Consider the following 18784-nt stretch of genomic DNA (forward strand, 5'->3'; position numbering starts at 1 on the left):
TCAAGGATTGAAAATATCCCATGTTTTCAGGTCCTCCTCGAGGACAAGCCTGAGTGGCTCCGGGTTCTGCTGGGAGCAGAGTTTTTCCAGCTTGGAAAGCAGCCATTCCCACCAGTACAGCCAGTTGTGACACTGGTAAATTGTGCAATAGAACCATTCAGTGCCACCTAATACTCTAATTAATTGTAATTTGTAAGTGTTGCTTTATAGTGCTTTAATTCCCAAATAGCAACAGCAAACACGACCCGGGAGATCATATTTTTGGTAAAATACGTTCTTAATTCGCTGCAGAAAAGCCCCAACTCCAGGTTTTTGTGTCACATCAGGTGTGCAAATGCAGGACCAGTAGAGCCAGTTCACTGCAGGGAACACCCATACTGGGAACCTCACAGATTCCATCAGTTTGTGCAGCAGGAATTCAGGGCATTGCTGTTAATACGTGGTTTGATTTGAGCTGATCTGTAGAATTCTCAAGAAGTTGCTCAGTAAAAAAAAAAAAAACCTGTCTGGCCACACTCTGAATATTCCAAGTTGGAAGGTTGTTTTAATCCAGTTTTAATCAAGTGTCTTTGATTTTGTTACTGTTTTTTGAGCAGTAGGAAACAATAAAAAGCCCTGTCTGTTCACAGTTTGAATATTCCAAGTTGGAAGGTTGTTTTAATCCGGAGTCTTTGTTTTCTCAAGCCAAATTGTTTGTAATTCTTTAAATGTTTTTAGTTAACTCCTCTTGGTGATGTTATTTTGGTGATGAAGGGTCTGAGCCTTCAAATACAGGGACCTTGGAAAGGTTTTTCCTGCAAGGTGAGCATTTAGTGAGGATCTCTTGGTTCTGTGGGTGAGGAGGAAGTTGAAGGCAAACTCAGTTCCAGCAAATAAACACATAAATCGGTGCCAGCTTTCCCAGGAACTTTAGAAAATCACTTGGAGTTCATTGACTTTCACTTTTTTACTCCTCCCAGCCCCCCCCGGTTTTATTTGATTTTCCCAGTTAAATTTCTGTGTTATTTGGAATTACTTTCCTTATTAATTCCTAATTTCTTTAGCCTAGCAGCACCCTAGTCTCAAAATTTGGGGAATTTTAGCCCTCTGATGTCTTATTTTAGGCATGGAGTTTTCATACAATAATATTTCATTACTGAAATAATTATTATCTTCATTATTGAGCTCTTTATCATTTTATAAACCTGTCGAGAGCATTGGGAGGGAGTTTTTTTTTTTCTTTAAATTGTTCTGGACCAGTGTCACAAACACTTGGGTGGTTTAAGGTCTCCTGCACTATTTTAAACTAAAATATAATTGTTTTTAACTCAGACCTTTCCGAGGCCCTGAATCAAACCTAAAATTTAGAGGCTTGAATAATGTTTGAGGCTCGGGATCCCCATAATATTGGAGGAAATGCATCCTGGGTTTGGATCTTGGACTTAAGGAGCTTGAGGTGTAAATCCTCTTTTGGGCATAAGGAATTCTATTTTTACAAATGACCCGGAATGAGGTGAAGGAAGGGGAGTTAAAACCCCAGATTTGAAGGTTAGAAATGAAATTAAACCACCAGAATTTGAGGGAGTCATTTGAGGTGTGGGTTTTAATTTTTTTTCCCTGCCCAGAGATGTGGATTTTGGTTTTCCCTTCCCAGAGATTTGTGTGACTGCTCAGTGGTTTCACCAGCCTGATTCTCCCTGGGTTCTGTTCCTTTCTGATCCATTTGGGAGATGCCCTAGGAATCCCCTCGGGACAGTGGGAATCTTTCTGGGGTTGTTCTCACATATCCATTGAGCTCTGAGTAGCTGGAGATTGTGGAAGAGGGGGAGGCTCTGCTCTGCTTTCCTAGTGCACAGCTCCAGTTTGGGATTTAAATGGGAATAAAAGCCTCTAAACCAGATGAGAATTCCTGCCCTGCCAATTCCTTGAAGCTTTCCTTGAAGAATAACGGTTTTCCCAAGAAATGATACATTTTTGACCATTACCTTTCCAAGTCATATTTATCCAGTTAGCTTGTGGCTTTTCTTATTTTTTTTATTTTTTTTTTTTTTAATTTTTACATTCTGGAAGTTCAGTGCTTGGAAAATGCTTGGATGTTGTGGAAAGAATTTAGGGATTAGAGGACTTGTGTAATCTTCCCTCTGACATGCAATCCAAAGGCTTGTGTTACGGAGAGTGTTTTACCTGGAGAGTTATTCCAGTCCTGGATGTGTCCCAGAAGTGGAAGTCTATGAGTGCAGTTCCCCAGGGAACTGGGAAATGGGAATGATCTTGTTCCCAGAGAGCATTTTCAGTGGGTATTTTAGGAGGATAATTTAATTGATCCTTGAGGGAACGAGTTTAGCCCATGTTGTCAAAATAGAACTGGGTTTTTTTGGGATAGCTGCAGGTGTTTCAGGAATATTTATGCTCCAGTTTCACTTTCTTGTTAATTCCAAGAAATTCCAGGCCGTAGGAGGTCATACAGCAGTCATGTCTTCTCCCTGGCTTATCCATTTATCCCAAAAATCACAGCTTGGGGTTGCTTCAAACTTCTTAACCTTTTTTATTTTTTTTCCAGTGCTAACGAGCTGGACAGTGACGTGGAATTTTATTGTCCTGCTGTTTTTCCTCCTACAGAGAAGATGGAGAGCTGGAAGACGGGGAAATAGATGATGCTGCCTATGAGGATGTGAAGGAGCACAGCACAAAAGGGGATGACAAACAGAAAACCGAGAAAGGCCACCGGAAATCCCGGAAAAAACGCAAAAAAGAGAAGGAAAAGAAGAAATCCAAGAGGAGAAGACGGGACAAGCATAAGGTTAGGAACAAAAAAACAAAGTATTGGAGGTGCTGATTGGAATTGCAGGTTTCCAGGTTTAAACAAGAATCCAGGGAACTGGAGAGGGAAACTAAAATGGTGTCGTTTGTATTAAGACTTAAACTGGTTTTAAATCTCAAGCAGTGGTTTAAGTTAAGCCCTGGCCACTGAGAGCAGGCTTGGAAGCTGAACCACAGGGATCTGAGAGTTTTTAGGATAAAGAGGCAAAAATGTCAGTTTACCAGTTTCACTTTTGTGCTGACTATTTATGGAAAGAAAAGATGTCAGGCAAGATGAGTGAATTCTTCAGGAAAATTCATTGGGAAAACGCAGCTAATAGAGATTTTAATCAACTTCAGTGCAAGAGGTTAATAAAATTTGATCCTGGAAAACGAAACCTGCTGGTCCTTTTTTAAAAACAGAGTGTTCTCATATGGATCCCTTGAAATTCCTGGCAGTCTCACAGCTCTTTTTGCTTTTTTTCCAGCATAATTCCCCTTCCAGCGATGACAGTTCCGACTACAGCCACGACTCCGACATGGAGCGCCCGGAAAGGCCACACAAGAAGAGCAGCAGCTCTTCCTACAGGGATTATGATTCGTCCTTCAGTCAGGTAGGAAGTTTTCCAAGGGATTTCTCAGGTGGCATTTCAAAAATGCCAATGGAAACGCTGTGGTTCGGGAATTCTTGGCTCGATCCCGGTGCCCGTTCTCCCAGATTTCAGGGAGCACGTCTAGTTCTCATCTCCCTGGGTATATTCCCAGATGGAGAGCAGGATCTGTGGCAGAAGGGAGGTAGTGTGAGCAAGCTTGATACCAATTTTTCCTCCACAAGGCAACAGGAATTAAGGAATCTTTATTATTAAGGAATATTTTATTGCCTGTTTTGAATTTAGACGGGGCTAAGAGGAAACAGCTCTTGAAAAGCCATTTTGCAATATCTAAAGTTGATTCTGCTACCTGGGAGCTCAATTTGTCCTGGTTTTTCCCAGTCTGGGAATCAAAAATAGTGGTTTTTACTGAATAACTGGTTTTCTTTGTATTACTGATGCTTTCTTGGGGCAAATCTGGAAGTAAAACAGCCCCGAAAATAGGTTTTTAGAGCAGTTTGGAGTGTGGGATTTGGAAATACGGAGTTGCTTCCTAATGCAGTCCCTTTCCTACAGCATGGGCACGTGTCAGGGAATTACATGAGTTCCCAGAAAATGCAGCATAAAAAAAATGTCAAAAGTAAGGAATATGATGACTACAGTCACTACAGTGATGAAAACTTTGGGAATTACAACGAGGAAGAAAAGGATGAGGATTTTGCTGACCAGCTGAAACAGTACAGACAGGCTAAGGAGACCTCCAGTGGGGATTTGGGACCTCCATTCCCAAAGGAGCCGGTGAAGAAACAGGGGATGAAAGGGATCCAGAAAGGTAAGGGAATTCTGGGGGGCAGCAGCTGCGTCCTGGATCATTCTGGGATGGAGACCTGGATGAGGGAAACTGCCAGGGGTGGCTTCCCTGCCACCAGGGCTAGTTAGAAATGACATTTCCAACAGCAAAAAGAGAGTTACTTTGTTCCATGATGTCACTAGAGAACCATTTTCCCTTAATTTCATGGTCATTCCCGTTTTCCAGGCATTTCCCAGCGAGGGAACAATTACAACGTGGGCCGAGGGCGTGGGATGCAGAAGAAGCTGAAGCGCAAAGATCGTGGCAGGGGAAGAGGAGGCAATAAAGGATCTGATGGCTTCCATGAGGTACCTGGGATCACAGCCCTTATTCCCAATGCACTGCATGGCAACTAATATTTGTGCAGCATCAGTAAAAGGGGGATTTTTTGGTTTTCCAGGATGGCAAACCAGTGAAGAAGTGGGTGAATATGAGCCAGGAGTTCATCAACCAGCACACGGTGGAGCACAAGGGCAAGCAGATCTGTAAATATTTCCTCGAAGGCAGGTGCATTAAGGTACAGTTTTAATTCTTTTCTTTACTTCATTCTTAGCTGATTTAAAGAAAACTTGGGTGTTGCAACTCGATATTTTGATTTCTGAGGTTTTGAGGATTTATTGATAAATCCAGCAGAATTGCTTGTGGGAAAACATCCCCTTGTGTTACACATTTTGAATTTAACTGCTGTTAGATTCCATTTAATTTATTAATTCCATTGTAAGTATTATATTTTTATTAATATATGCAATAAAAGCATCTGTGACAGCATCATAAACTTACACTGGCAATGCATCATATGTAAATACCAAATAAAAATATTTTATCATATGATAAATCTCACAAGTCTGGAACCTAAATAGGCAACAATTCCTGAATATATTAAGTTGTTTGTTCCTTGCTAATTTGGAAACATTGATTTCCAAGTGATTTCTCTCTCTAAAAAGTGGGATTGTTATAAAACACACCCTTAAACCACTGGATGCTTCTTCAGCGAGTGACTCACTTTTCTTTGGTTCCTCAGGATTTAGAAGTGGAATATTTTATGTTTGTTTCTCAAATGGTCAAAATAAAGGTGAAAATTATTGGAAATATTGTATTTCTTGCTGCCTTTGAAAGTTTGGCTCAGTGAGACGAGTATTTGCTGCCACCTTCAGTTTTAAAACGGGCTGAAAGAGCACTTGGTGTCTTGTTCATGAAAATAAATGCTAAAAAGATCCACAAACCCCCTGCCCAGCAAAATAATCCGGATGGATAACAGGATGTATGGAAAACAATTCAGGAAAATATTGGCTTAAATGCCTTTTTTAATGCAAATTCCAAGGTGGAGGCAGAGAAAAGACCTGAGACTGTAAGAGCAGCTTGTTTTCTGTCACCACTCTGCATATTCCTTTGAAATCCAATCCAGGAATTTTCTCCTATTCACTCATTTTAGGGACGTGATTATAATGCAAGTCAGTGTTAGTCAAGATAAAAAGTTTCAGCTGAGGAGCTGAGGAGGATGTTCTTCTTTCAGTGTGAAATGAAATTATTCAGCATTTCACTAATGGCTTTTCCTTGTTTTCTGATTTATTTATAGGGGGAACAGTGTAAATTTGATCATGACGCAGAGATTGAAAAGAAAAAGGAAATCTGCAAGTTTTACATCCAGGGTTACTGCACCAAAGGAGAGAACTGCATTTATTTGCACAATATCCTTTGAAAACACTTGAGAATTCATCAGGAAGTTTGTATTGCTGTTTATTTCTGTTTATTTTGGTGTAAGTGATTTTTAAGGGTGGCTCTTTCTTTCCTTAAGAGACTCTACCAAAGATGGTAGATTTGTTACAGATGATTTTTTTTTCTTAACTAGTTAAGAGGAAAAAATAAATATAAAATCTAGGGTTGTGTCAATTTTAAGGATTTTTAACATTTTTAAAGATAAAACTCCTTGAAGTTCAGATATATTTATCCACATATTTTTTAACCTCTGATCTGTTCCTGATCATTGTTGTTGTTGTGCTTTCCTTCCCCTTTTTAATCACAACTTTAAAATGAAATCCAAAGGCCACAGAAATGTAATTAAGAGGAGAATTTTAAGTGGGAGTAAGAGGTAAGTTGGTTTTTAGCTTCCAAATTTCATAACGTGTGGCATTGGAAAGATGAATTCCTGGTGAAGAATTGAAGGATAGCTGCCAGCTGGATTTTCTAACCTTCCCAAACTGTTAGGAATCCTTAACTCCCTGAATTACATGAATTCCCCTGCAAGTTCTACCACACAGGAGCCAAGTGCTATCAAGGAGATAAGTGCAAATTCTCTCACGCTCCCCTGACTGCGGAAACAAAGGAGCTGCTGGATAAGGTGAGGGATCCAGGCACTAATCCTGACCTCTGGTTCACGTAGCATTTTCCTGTCTCTCTCCAGTCACTGCCCAACAGACCTTAACAGAAAAGGGGGATGAATCCAACACTAAAAACATTGGGAATCTTATAACAACTCCTTCCACTCCTCTCACATAGAATTCCTGTCTGAAGGAAGTGGACTTGTGGGGAATTGTCCCTTCTTGGCTACTGGGAGTAGTTTTCTTCCTGCCTGGGAATTGGGTGTCCTGCAAAACAACCCCCAGAAATGGGTTTATAAATCCTCTGAGTGGGATGTCAATATCCAGGGAAGGTTGTTTATTTAAATATGTAAATAATAATATTTAAATGGGAGGTGCGAGACTAAATCGAATTGCAAATAGTGGGAAACTGATGGACTGTTTGCTCCGTGGCTTTGTTCCAGGTTTTGAATAACGAGGAGGAGCCCCAGAATGAAGATGAGAAGGAGCTGGAGGAGCTCCGGAAGCGGGGCATAGTTCCTCTTCCCAAACCCCCTCCGGGCGTCGGGCTCCTGCCAACCCCCCCAGAGCAATATCCCTTCTCCGAGTCCGACATGGAAAATTATCAAGATCCTTCAGGAGATTATAAGAAAATCCCGTCTCTTTTTGAGATAGTCGTGAAGCCCACTGTGGATTTGGCCCACAAAATTGGGAAGAAGTAGGTGTTGGAGTTCTGGGTAGAACTTCTCTGAACATTTCTCATTTAATATTTAATCATTGGCTTTGTTCCTGTCAGGATTCTGGGATAAGTTAAGGATCTGCCAGATACTGGATATCAGAGTTATTTATTGCATTCCATGGAAAGGCTTGACCTTCCAGAAGGTCACTCCATTGGCTCTTGCTTTGGCATCTCCATCTGCAGGTGGAGCAGTTCATTCCCTGCTCCAGTCTTTTTGCAGTTGGCTTTTTCTTGAGGAAAACTGATGGAGATGAGCCAATGCTGAAAAAAAATGTGCTTCCAGCCAGACCCCGTTGTCATTCAGGATAAGAGGACACGGCCTCAAACTCCACCAGGGGAGGGGCAGGAGGAATTTCTTCATGGAAAGGGTTGTCAGGCATTGGAAGGGGCTGCCCAGGGAGGTGGTGGAGTCCTCATGCCTGGAGGTGTTCAAGGAAGGACTGGAAGTGACACTCGGTGCTCTGGTCTAGTGACTAGGCAAAGGTTGGACTTGATGATCTCAGGGGTCTTTTCCAACCTAAATGATTCCGTGTGATTCTGTGATACATGGAATGGGCGTAGTTAGCTCTCTTGGAAAACAATTCTGCTCCTTTGGGATTTTTATCCAATTTAAGGTCAAATAAGTACAAGTAAGAGTGGGGAGGGTGAGGAGAGAGCCAGTGGGCTTGTCGGGCTTTGTAGATCCAAAATTTGATTCCTTCCATTTTCTCCTCCCCCAGGCCACCGACCTTCTACAACAGCGCGTCGCCCCCGAGGCCGCCGTTCCAGGGCAACGACCCGCATTCCCAGCACATGTACAATCCGGGCTCGAGTCCGGGGCCGGGCCCCGGCATGTCCCAAGGACACAACGGGCCCCCGATGCACCCCGGTTCTCCCGGCCACCATCCCTGCGGAGGGCCCCCGGGGCCGGGAATGCCGCAGAGCCCCCCCATGCAGGGGGTTCCCCCGGGGTACATGGGCCCCCAGAACCAGACTGGAATGGCCATGCAAGGGCAGCAGGGGGGGCCGCCCCTGACCCCGCCGGGGCTCGGGGGCTCCTACAATTCCCCCGGAGTGCAGGGACACATGGTGAACATGCCCAGGGACAACCACTGTCCCCCAGGGCCGCAGTACCAGCAGATGCCCGGGGAATACGAGTCCATGCAGAACCCCGCCGACTTCTACGACAACTACTATTCCCACCAAGCTGTGCATAACTTCCAGCCGGCCAATAATTCCGGAGGTAAGCACGTCTGCTGGAAGAAGCTTGGAGAGAAACCTCCCGGAATGTCGTCAGTGTTCCGGCTTTTTCAGCTGGGGGTGTCCAGTTGTGTTGAATAAGTCATGTTTTGCTTTAGGTTTAGATGGGACATTGGGAAGAAGTTGTTGCCTGTGAGGGTGGTGAGGTATTGGCACAGGTTGCCAGGGAAGCTGTGGCTTGCCCTTGGAAGTGTCCAAGGCCAGGTTGGATGGGGCTTGGAGCAGCCTGGGCTAGTGGAAGGTGTCCCTGCCCATGGCAGGGGGTTGGTACTGGACCTTTAAGGTCCCTTCCAACTGAAACCATTCCATGATTCCATGTCTTATAGCTGTGAAAACTTCTCTGGGATAGGTGCTAACCGGAGCTTTGTTCTCCTGCAGATGGAACATGGCACGGAGAGTTCCCAGACCACCAGGCTCACCTCATGGCTCAGGAGTCGCACGCGGGCGGGAGCGAGTCGGAATGCATGGGCGGCCACATGGGCCACAACCAGGCCCTCAACGTGCCCGATTTCCTGCCCGCCATGCAGAAGGCCCTGTATGCCAGGCTCAGCCAGAAGCACCAACGGGATGGAGACTCTGCCAGCAGCCAGGGCCAGAGGGCCATGAGCAAAGACGAAGGTGAGGAGGGTTTTGTCGGAATTCTCAGCCTGGTTCTTGGCTGGGAATTAGCCGGGAATAAATCTGCTGACACTGATTTGCGTCACCGCTCACGTTATTGGGGATGCACAAGCAGCCACTCAGTGTTTTCAGCTCTTCTTCCCAGCTTCTTCTGGGATTTTAGTACAGGCTTAGTTGCTTCATCCTAGCTCCAAGGAAGAAGATCCGTGGATAATTTATGGATCTAGTTGGCACTTTTAAAAGGTTCTGTGGTTGATAATTACTTCTGAAAATCCCTGATTGAACCAGAAAGGTTTCTCACTGCCAGGAATGCAGGTGCATCCTAGATCCTGGTTTTTCAGTTGCACCTCTTGATCTTTTTTTCTAGAGCAGTATTTTTTCCTCTGTGATGTCCTTTAAAATTAAATATTCTTATTTCTTCCCACCCTGAATCTTGATTTCTCCCCCAAAGCTTGGGATTTGGATTATAGTAAGGCAGCAGGTTTTTCATTTATCTGGTTTTAAGGGACCATTTTACTTTTCATTCTTCCATCGAGACTCAGAGTTTAGATGTGAGTTTTTTTCACCAGCACTGTTAGACTTGTTTGGAAGCAGGTTATTTTCCCAAATTAATATTGATGGATATGGAGAGAGAACATTGCAGAGCTTGGGAGTATTTCCAGTACCTCCAGGATTTTTTGATATGTCAGTTCTTTGGTTAGATGGAGTTTTGTCATTTTAGATACTGTTTTTATAACACAGGGAGTTATGATTTAATGTCAGATCTTTTCAGCTTGATTTCACTGAGAAGTTTCCCATTGTGGAGTAAATGTGTCGGATTCTCTGGGGATTAATTGCTTGAATAATCGAAATGCTTTGGAATTTCTTTGGTTTCTAGATGACAATGTCAACTGGTATTCCAGTAGCGAGGAGGAAGAGGGGAGCAGTGTTAAATCGATCCTCAAAACCTTAAAGAAACAGAGCGAAAACTTTAGGAATCGGCAGCAACATTCCACGGAGCAGCACATGCTGGGAATTCCTACGGATCCCAGGCTGGCCAAGGACAAAGGTATGGGGCCTCAGACTGCTGACCCGAGACTTCGGGCCTCTCCAAGGCCCAATCCCAGGAAACCCTCCGATTCGGCATCCTTGGACCCCCGGCTGGCCCGCGATCCGCGGATGCACAAGGTGAGCGAGGGCCACGCCGGCTCCTCCCTCGGGGCGGCTAAGCTGGATTTGCACCACGCGCACACCGGAGTCAAAGTCAAGCAGAAAGGGATGGACGACGACGAGGAGGACTCGGAAAGAGAGCTGAGGGAACGGGCTTTCCTCATTCCCTTGGAACCTTTGCCCGGCGTCACGTTAAGGGATCCCCGCTCCCAGCTCCGGCAGTTCAGCCACATCAAGATGGATGTGACCCTGATGAAACCCAACTTTGCCAAGCACATCGTCTGGGCCCCCGAGGACTTGCTCCCAATCCCTTTGCCTAAGCCCGACCCCGTCTCTTCCATCAATTTACCTCTCCCTCCACTCATTGCCGACCAGAGACTGAACAAACTGCGGAATCTGAAGAACGATCCGCACCCGAACGCGATGCCGGCCGACCCCCGGCTCGCTGCCAAGGCCAAGAACAGCCTCGCGGGCCGGAGCGGCTACTTGGATCCGGCTGCGGATTCCCACGCCAGTAGCTCCAGCAAACTGGGGGATCCCCGCTTGCAAAAGAACGTGGATCCCAGACTCCACAGACTGTCGAGCGCAGACGCGCACCACGGAGTCGGGAAGGATTCCCACCCTCCCAAGTTTGACCCCCGGCTCGCCAGAGCTGCCGCCAGCTCATCCCAGCCCTCGGAAGCCGCGACTCCGAAACCCGACCCCGACGCTCTGCCTCCGTACGCGCCCAAACTGTCGTCCAGCGGCGTCAGGCTGGGAACGCCCGGCTCCATCCTGAGCGGGATCAGTTTGTACGATCCCAGGGATCACGGCTCCGCCTCGGACACGGTGCCAGCCAGTTCGGGAGAGAACGGAGAGAACCAGAAAAAAAGTATTTTGAAAAATTCCAGTAAAAGCGAGCCCAGCCTGGCAGAAGACGCGTCCCTGCAGAAAGCTGCCTCCAACGCGGAAAAAACCACGGAAGGATCAGCGGAGGCCGCTTCAGACAAAGCGAACAGCACCAGTAAATCTCAGGCTAAACACTCCAGCGCTGCTCCTGCCGTGCATAATCTCCCGATCCAGGCTTTGTCGGGATTAATCAGGCCGCAGTACAGCGACCCCAGGCAGGTGAGGCAGCCCGGACAGGTAACGCAGACCCCGGAGAACGATCCCAACGGGGAGTCGGATGATAAATCCTTGAAAGATGTTTTCAAGACTTTTGATCCAACCGCTTCCCCGTTTTGTTAGCAGATGGCTTTGGAGCCTTTTTACCGTTGTGGATATTGCAGTTCTCTGCTGTTTTGTACCTGGGTTACCTCTTTTGGCTTTATTTATTTTTAAATTATAATTCCCACCACTTTTCAGCTGCTAATCCCGAACCACACGCAGTTCTCCAGTGCGCTCGAGTGTTTGCAAAGCTGTGGTATTTTCTAGAGAATCCTTTTTTTTTTTTTTTTCCAATTTCAGGGAGACTAATAATTGACCTGTAGAAAGGAAACCAATCCCCCCGGATCGTGTTAGAGCTGAGAAAAGCACTTTCATTGTAAATAAGTCATGGAAAATCCCCAGAGCTGTATATGTGTGAGCTGCCTCTTCCCAACCACCACTTAGATCCGATTGCCACATTTGTATAGATCCAAGCAATATTATGTACATTAATTCCCGGGAGAGACGCCGTTCCAGGACTGCCAAACCCCCGAACCGATGGAAAACCTGCGTAAATGAATTCCAAGGAAACCGTCGCTCCTCCTTTTCCGATGCGTTGATGTAAGACACGGACAGTTTTTATTCCTGCAGTCAATATTAGTGTAAAAGAGACTCTATCGCATATTGAGGATGAAAAAAAATGTCATATCTTTTCAAAGTATTTTATTCTATGCTGTACATAGAAAAAAATTGTGAAGTACATAACTAGGAGAAGTAACTGTTCAAAGTGGAGAGAACTACGTTGTCTAATACGAGAAGAAAAAAAAGGTTTTTATTTAATTTCTTTTCCACACCTACACGATTGGGATTTAGTGCTCCGAGTTCCATTGTGGTGTTCATGTATTTCAACGTATTTTTGTATTCAGCTGCTTAATTTGTATTGCTTTTTTTGTATGGCTGTAACCGCAGTACTTGTATTCATGGTGTCTCGGCGACATTTTTAACAAAACAATTAAAAAGGGTACCGTTAATCCCTGGTGGTGACTCCGTGGGGACGCTGGGAAGAGGGGGATAACGCCGTGGGATAGTGCAGTGGGATGGTTGGTGGGTTCTTAACTTAACCATGTACCTGGTTCCAAGGCCCCTCTTGGAGGGAGTTGCCACTTTCCACTGCAAAATGTCCTGCATGTCTTTAATTTCCACAGGAGAACACAAATGTCCTCCAAGCCTCCTGTCCTGCCTTTTGGGTTGCTTTTCCTCCAGAGGAAATGTAGTCATTCCTAGCCCAGCTGCCTTTCCAATAAGAACTTGCCGGCTGCTCCATCACCACCTGCTTCCCGCCCCTTTGGAATGTTTCTTTGCATTCAGTCTCTTCCTTGGTGCACCTTTTCCTCTTCTTTCTTTGTTGGCCCAAGTGATGCTTCCACTGGGACAATCCAGTTTATCCCAAATTCTGAGGTTTTGGTTTCTTGCAGGGATGAACCAAGGTAATTCCTTCATGGCAGAGGAGACATCTCCAAAGGCAGTTGCGGTTTCAATTTGCCTCCCTGATTTCCCAGAATGTAAATTCCATTAATTTTATGGTCTTCTGAATAGGAAAACTGGGTAAGGGACAGGGAACCTGGTTGTTATTTTTGAGTGATCCATTAGTTCTGCGTAATTACATCTTCATGTAGTGACAAGCATGGCTGGTCAAGGTTTTCCTCAAAAAAACCAAGCCAGCAGGGAAAAATGGTGTGGAAATGGGATGTGGATACAAAGGCCAGCGAGTCCTCACAGCCTGGGTAACTCTGTAACTCACTCCTTCCTTCCTCTCCCCCAACCCCACAGGTCCCCATGGACCCTCCCAGCACCTCTGGGGCTGCTCTGCTCCTCCATCCACCCCTGCTCCCTGCTTTATCCGTTGCAGATTGCTTCCCAGAATCTCCGGTGTGCCTGCTGCTCTCCCTTGGAACACGGAGGAGATTCCTTGTGACTGCACAGGTAACAGAATTCCTGCTACGGGGAACATGATAGAGAGGCAGGTGGGGACACCAAGGTGGGGTTGGAATGGGCTGTGCATCCAGCCAGTTGTGATCTGCTGTGGTGTTGGATTGTGAATTCCACAGGGAAGGCTTGTTTCCAGCCCTCCTGCACGGTATTCCGGCACGGATCAGCGTTTCCATGGGACACCTGCAGCTCCATCCCCTGAGGCTGTGAAGGATGAATGTGGAGAGCCAGAGATGCAGGAGCAGCCAGTGTCACCAGTCTGGGATCCTCTGGAAGCTCTGAGGTGGGTGATGGTCAGGACTGAAGGTTTTACTTGGTAGGAGAAAATCCTGGGGCTGAGGGGGATTTTGGGAGGAAATCTGCAGGATCAGGGACACAATAAAACCGTACCCACTGCTGTATCCCTGGATATGTGATCTGTGACCTTGTCTGCTCTCTGCAGTGCAGAAAGACTGAGCAACTCTGGATCATAAAATCCTGGAATGGTTTGGGTGGGAAGGGACCTTAAACTCATCCCATCCCACCCCTGCCATGGGCAGGGACACCTCCCACTGGAGCAGGTTGCTCCAAGCCCTGTCCAGCCTGTGTCACCACCTGGTGTTTGCTGCCCTGTGGGTAAAACACTCACCAGAACATTCCTGGCCTCCCCACGGAGCCTCTTCCAAGATTTTCCTGCCACAATGGAAACGCTCCAACACGAATCCTTCATCTTGCAAATACTCCAACGCCATCAGGATGAGAAGCCCCTCCCTGGTTTTACAGGTGTCTGTCCATAGCTGTGTGTCCTTTCCTGGGACTGGGATGCTTTGGGATATTCCTGGTCTGAGGGGGTGGTTCTTGCACCCCAGCCATCAGGGTGGGCTCCGCCTTTGCTTCCCGAGTCTTGCGGAGCCCTAACTCATCCCTGTTGGAATTTAAAGCCTCCTTGGCTCTGTGCCACGACAGGTTTTTCTTCCACTGCAGGCAAAAAGCAGCAACTTCTTCTGCTTCAGGGTCAGATGAGGGTTGTCCCAAACCCTGTTGGACAAAATAATTGCTTTAAATATCTCTGTACATCCTAAATGACAGGAAAGTCTGGATGTGAGCTGATCCATGTGGGATTTCTACCTCTTAATGCTCACAATGCTTAAAAATGCTCAAAAAGGTGCTTACAGGGAGAGAAAAGGAGTACAGTTTCTTGAGAAGCAGGGAAATTTCCAAAGGGAGATTTCCAGGTCAAAAAGGACTTTGGAATCTAGACAGTCAAGATTAATTAATTGATTAATCCAGGCTGGAATCAGTGAAGTGAAAAATGGACAAATATAGGAAGTTTTAAGTTTGGGCAATTAATTAACACAGGAGGAGCTTTGTCACCCTTGGGGCTGATTATACAGGGAATGGGATTTTAAAAAACTGTCTCCTTCAAAAAGACAGGCTGATCCCAGAAAATGTTGTAGGATTGTAGAGGAGGATGGGACTCAGCTAGAAATGCTGCCTCAGGAGAGGCTGGTGGTGGTTGCACTTGTTTTCCAAGTGTTTTCAGGTAAAATCTGCTCCCACAGACTGTTTCCAGTTGGATCAGTTGGCTGTTGATGGCAGCTGCATGGAAAGCTCATAGGAGCTTGGCTTTTGGGAATAAAGGGGATTGGCAGGGACTATTTCCAGCTAAAGGTGACTCCAGGAACAATACCTGGGAAGGTGTAAGGTGGGCTTTGGAAACGAGACAGAAAGGCACGGAATAAAAACATCCCAGGAGGAATGTTTGCTCCAGCTGGAGTCCCACAGCACCCGGGGCTTGGAGCAACCCTTCCCCCTGCCCCAAAGCATTCCCTGATCCCGTGGCTGATGCCAAGGCTCACTCACTTTGACAGAGGCCGCCTCGGCCGCGCCCAGGAGGTGCCGCACCGCTCGCACCAGGTTCTGCGCGTTGCTCAGGAGCAGCTCCGAGGAGGCCTTGCTCTCCCCAGTCACTGCTTTCACCCTGAAAAGACATTCCAGAGGGTTTTACTGGAAGGGCATCGGGCATCCCACAGTGTCATTACTCCAAACCTGGCTCATCCCCTGTGCCATCCGAGCAGGGAAACCCCGGGCAGGAGAGGGAACCCTCCGAATGGTGTCCGAACTCCCACCGCCCACAAGGACCTCCGGGGGCCACCACGCACATTCCTTCTCCAGGGTCTTGGGATGACCTTGGGAGAGGTGATCCCTGGGCCTGGCAGCTCACCTGGCCACGATGCTGAGCTGGCTGCTGAGGGTGTGGGTGTGCTCGGAGGCGCGGAGCAGCTCCGTGGAGCATCTCTGGTCCGGGCACTGCTTGGCAAGGATGTGCCCAAATCTGACAACCACCTGCCCGTCGGAAGCGATTTGCCTGGCACAGGCAACAAACTGCTCCTTGCTCTAAAACGGGATAAAAATCAATGGGACTGGGGAGGGAAGGAGGAAAAAGCTTTTCCTGCAGGACAGGGAAGGATACATGAGGCCCAGATGCATCCTGGAACGAGGAAAGGATGGGATGCCAAGCTCACATCTAACCAAGAGGAAGGCATTTTGAGTATTTTGCATAAGTAGAGCTGGTGCCTCTCTCCTGAGAATGGGGTGACACAGGGATTTGGGATGGGCTTTGTGATCCTGAGGGAGAAGTGGAGGGGTGGAATGCTGCGTACCGCGATGGGGCCCTTCTTCCTCAGGAACTGAGCCATGTGGAGCATCCTCATTGCCATGTCCTGGATGACCTGGGACACCTTGCTGGGGCCGCCCTGCTGTGTGTCACAGTTTCCTCTCTTGTGCTCTGCAGGGGAGGTGCTGGAAGGGCCATCCCGCTGCTGTCCAGACAATAATGGAACAGATTCCAGGTCCAGAGCGTGCGGACACAGCAGTGCCGAGCGGCCTCCTCCACCTGCCTGCTTCTGAAACAGATTTTGGTGAGTAAAGGTGGTGGGAGAGGTGGGGGCCCTGCTGCGTCTGTTCCAACTCCCCACCAGCCCTTCTTCCCAGATCCAAAGCCCCTGGAGCCAGCTCCAAATGGGAGCAGCTGTCACGTGAGCTGACAGTGCACAGTTCAGAGCACAGTTGGAACAGTTCTCCTGAGGGACCTGGGTCATGTGCCAAAGCCTTTCCCAGCTCCCAACACCCAGCAGTGTTTGCTGTGGGAGTGGAGTTGCTGGTATTCCCAGAGGGAGCCTGTGGGAAAGTGAGGGAGAGTGGTACAGCCCTTGCCCCTCTGGAATGCCAGAGTTTAGGATGGGTTTGCTGATGCCGATCGGATATCGGGACTCCAGGGCTGCCAGCAACCTGAGCTGCCCAGGGTCAGAGTGCTGACCTCCAGAGGCCCTGCCAGCATCCCTCACATTCCCACTCCATGCTGGGAGCACCAGGAGTGATAGACCATCACCCTGCAGGAAAAGCTGATAGGGAAAAGAGCTACTGTACCATTTCACCTGCTTCCTGTGGAGCTCCACTCCCTGCTCTGCTCCCGAGCGGGCGACTTCCCGCTGCCTCAGTGGGCTGTGGGGCTGGGCAGAGCTGGGATTGTCCTGGGAATGCCTGGTCCCGCTGCAGGCGTTCCGTGATGCGCCACAGGACGTCTGTGCCGATGCCACGGGTGGCTCGGAGCTGTGTAAGGAGGTAGCGGGCCTGGGCTGACCAGTACAACACCACACTGTCCAGGTGAGCATCCCCTGTGTCCTGGGGATCCCAGGTGTCCAGGTGGGCATCCCCCATGTCCCGGTGGCTCCGGAGGCTCCGTCGGGCGCTGCCCACGGCGTGGGCCGTGAGGAGCAGGAGGTGCTCCGCCGTGGAGAGCGGGTTGTCCCGCGGTGGCAGTTGAGCTTCGGCCTCCAGAGCGTCCCGGAGGGTGTTCCTGACCCACTGGACATCAGCCATGAGCCGACTCGCCTTCTCCTCAAAGGCCTCCTTGCTCCTGTCCCTCTCCTCGTGGGAGAGGCCGGGCAGGGCTGCTCCAACCACGTCCTGGATGATGTGCAGCTGCTCCGTGTTGGCCCTCTCCAGGCGGAGCAGTAACGCCCTGGCCCTGAGGGCCACGTCTCTCCACAGGAGCTCGAAGCGGATGGACAGGCTGGCTGAAGGCAGTGGGGAGACCAGGAGGGTGTTGGAGACATCCAGCAGTGCTTCCATGAGCACCTGGATCTCCCCCCGGAGCGCCAGGATTTCCCTGGCACCACAGTCTCTGGGACAGGACAGGTAAGAGAGCCGGGCGGCCTCCTGCAGCCTCAGGGAATTCTCGGCCACGGCAGCCAGGAGGCTCCGTGAGCCAACCTTGTTCCTCACAGCCCTGCTCAGCTCCCTCAGGAACAGCACATCCCTTCCCACTAAGCGATCCATGGCATGCAGCAGGACACACATGCCTACGGCCCACCGGACACCGTGCAGCTCCAGCATGGCCTTTTCCATCCCACAGGAGCCCCTGAAGGATTCTGCCTTCCCCAGGAACACTTTGGTGTTCAGCTGAGCATGGGAAAACTTGGCTTGGACCTGCAAAAAGTTATCCCAAGCTTGGGAGGGAATGGGGTTTTCCTTACTACAGGCTGTGCTTGCAATGTCTCCTGCCAACTGCACTGCTCCTGCTAAAGCCAGCATGGCCTCATCCAAAGCCTGCTTCCCTTTTGGAAAGTCACCTGACGAGATAAACCCAAGCACTTGCTGGGACAGACTATTCCAAGAGCCTGCCACGGCTGCCAGGCACTGCTGGGTGTCCCGGATCTTTCCCGAGAGCCTGAGTGCCATGTGGATCAGCCTGCCTGGCGCACGGAGCTGGCTGTGGGCCGTTTCCATGGCCAGGCTGATAATCCTGGGGGTCAGTGCCGTGATGTCCCGGTGCTGTCCCAGCACCAGGAGCTGGGGGGGCTCGGCCATGGGCAGTGCTTCCCGTGCTGCATCCACACAGCCCTCAGAGAGCTCCAGCAAGGCAGAGCCAGCGGCACCGACAGCGGCCGTGTCCCGGGCTCGGGATGCTGCCAGGAGAGCCGTGATGGCAGGGTGTGCACTCCCTTCCCACGGAACATCCGGGTGGAAGGTGCCTGCTGGCGAAGATGGAGGACTTGGGATGTCACCGTGGAATGTGGCCTCATCCATACTGGTTTGTATCCCAGCGTGGGACGGGCTGAGCTCTGGCCCCTTTGCCACCTCGGTGCTCCACACTCGCTCCCGGAGCGGACTGAGGATATCCGGGTGGTTGGACCCATCCAGCCCAGCTTGGACACGGAGAGCAGCGTCCATTAGGCAGCTGGCTGCCTGGGAAAAGGCATCCCGGGATTGGAGGCAGTGGGCTGGCACTGCCCTCAGCTCCAGGATGGAATTGGCCAGTTGCTCCACCCACACCAGCAGGCCATTCCTAAAGATGGGATCTGTGGCCCTGTCCACGTGCCGGGTAGTAGCTCCAACCACCCAGCGTGCCCAGCTGGTGAGGCGAGCA

General features: G+C 48.8%; 1 protein-coding gene and 1 long non-coding RNA gene across 3 annotated transcripts; one reads left to right on the forward strand and one right to left on the reverse strand.

Annotated features, from left to right (window-relative positions):
• Window positions 1–1159: 1159 nt before the first annotated feature.
• Window positions 1160–12416, forward strand: ZC3H6 (zinc finger CCCH-type containing 6). The gene is made up of 11 exons (XM_029961671.1): window positions 1160–2779; window positions 3267–3392; window positions 3945–4200; window positions 4405–4526; window positions 4619–4735; window positions 5795–5906; window positions 6447–6556; window positions 6980–7233; window positions 7974–8476; window positions 8872–9111; window positions 9989–12416. The coding sequence occupies exons 2-11, from the start codon at window positions 3318–3320 to the stop codon at window positions 11485–11487; spliced, it is 3288 nt and encodes a 1095-aa protein (XP_029817531.1). The 5' UTR covers window positions 1160–2779; window positions 3267–3317; the 3' UTR covers window positions 11488–12416.
• Window positions 12417–13767: 1351 nt separating this feature from the next.
• Window positions 13768–16193, reverse strand: LOC108640580. 2 transcript variants are annotated; one of them, XR_003915980.1, is made up of 4 exons: window positions 15578–16193; window positions 15217–15334; window positions 14003–14391; window positions 13768–13851 (listed from the first exon to the last, which is right to left on the reverse strand). It is a non-coding gene; the product is annotated as an uncharacterized LOC108640580 (long non-coding RNA). The 2 variants fall into 2 exon arrangements; XR_001921276.2 differs by lacking the exon at window positions 13768–13851 and having other exon boundaries at window positions 13895–14391.
• Between the last annotated feature and the right edge of the window lie 2591 nt (window positions 16194–18784).

The sequence above is a fragment of the Manacus vitellinus genome, unplaced genomic scaffold (genome assembly GCF_001715985.3).
Source record: "Manacus vitellinus isolate BGI_N305 unplaced genomic scaffold, ASM171598v3 scaffold_38_pilon, whole genome shotgun sequence".
NCBI lineage: Eukaryota > Metazoa > Chordata > Aves > Passeriformes > Pipridae > Manacus > Manacus vitellinus.

Excerpts from the sequence above, each read along its gene's own strand:
- ZC3H6 (XM_029961671.1), top strand. The coding sequence starts at position 3,318 with ATGGAGCGCCCGGAAAGGCCACACAAGAAGAGCAGCAGCTCTTCCTAC. Across the intron at positions 3,393-3,944 it reads ATGATTCGTCCTTCAGTCAG|CATGGGCACGTGTCAGGGAA; the intron begins GTAGGAAGTTTT and ends CCTTTCCTACAG. Across the intron at positions 4,201-4,404 it reads GATGAAAGGGATCCAGAAAG|GCATTTCCCAGCGAGGGAAC; the intron begins GTAAGGGAATTC and ends CCCGTTTTCCAG.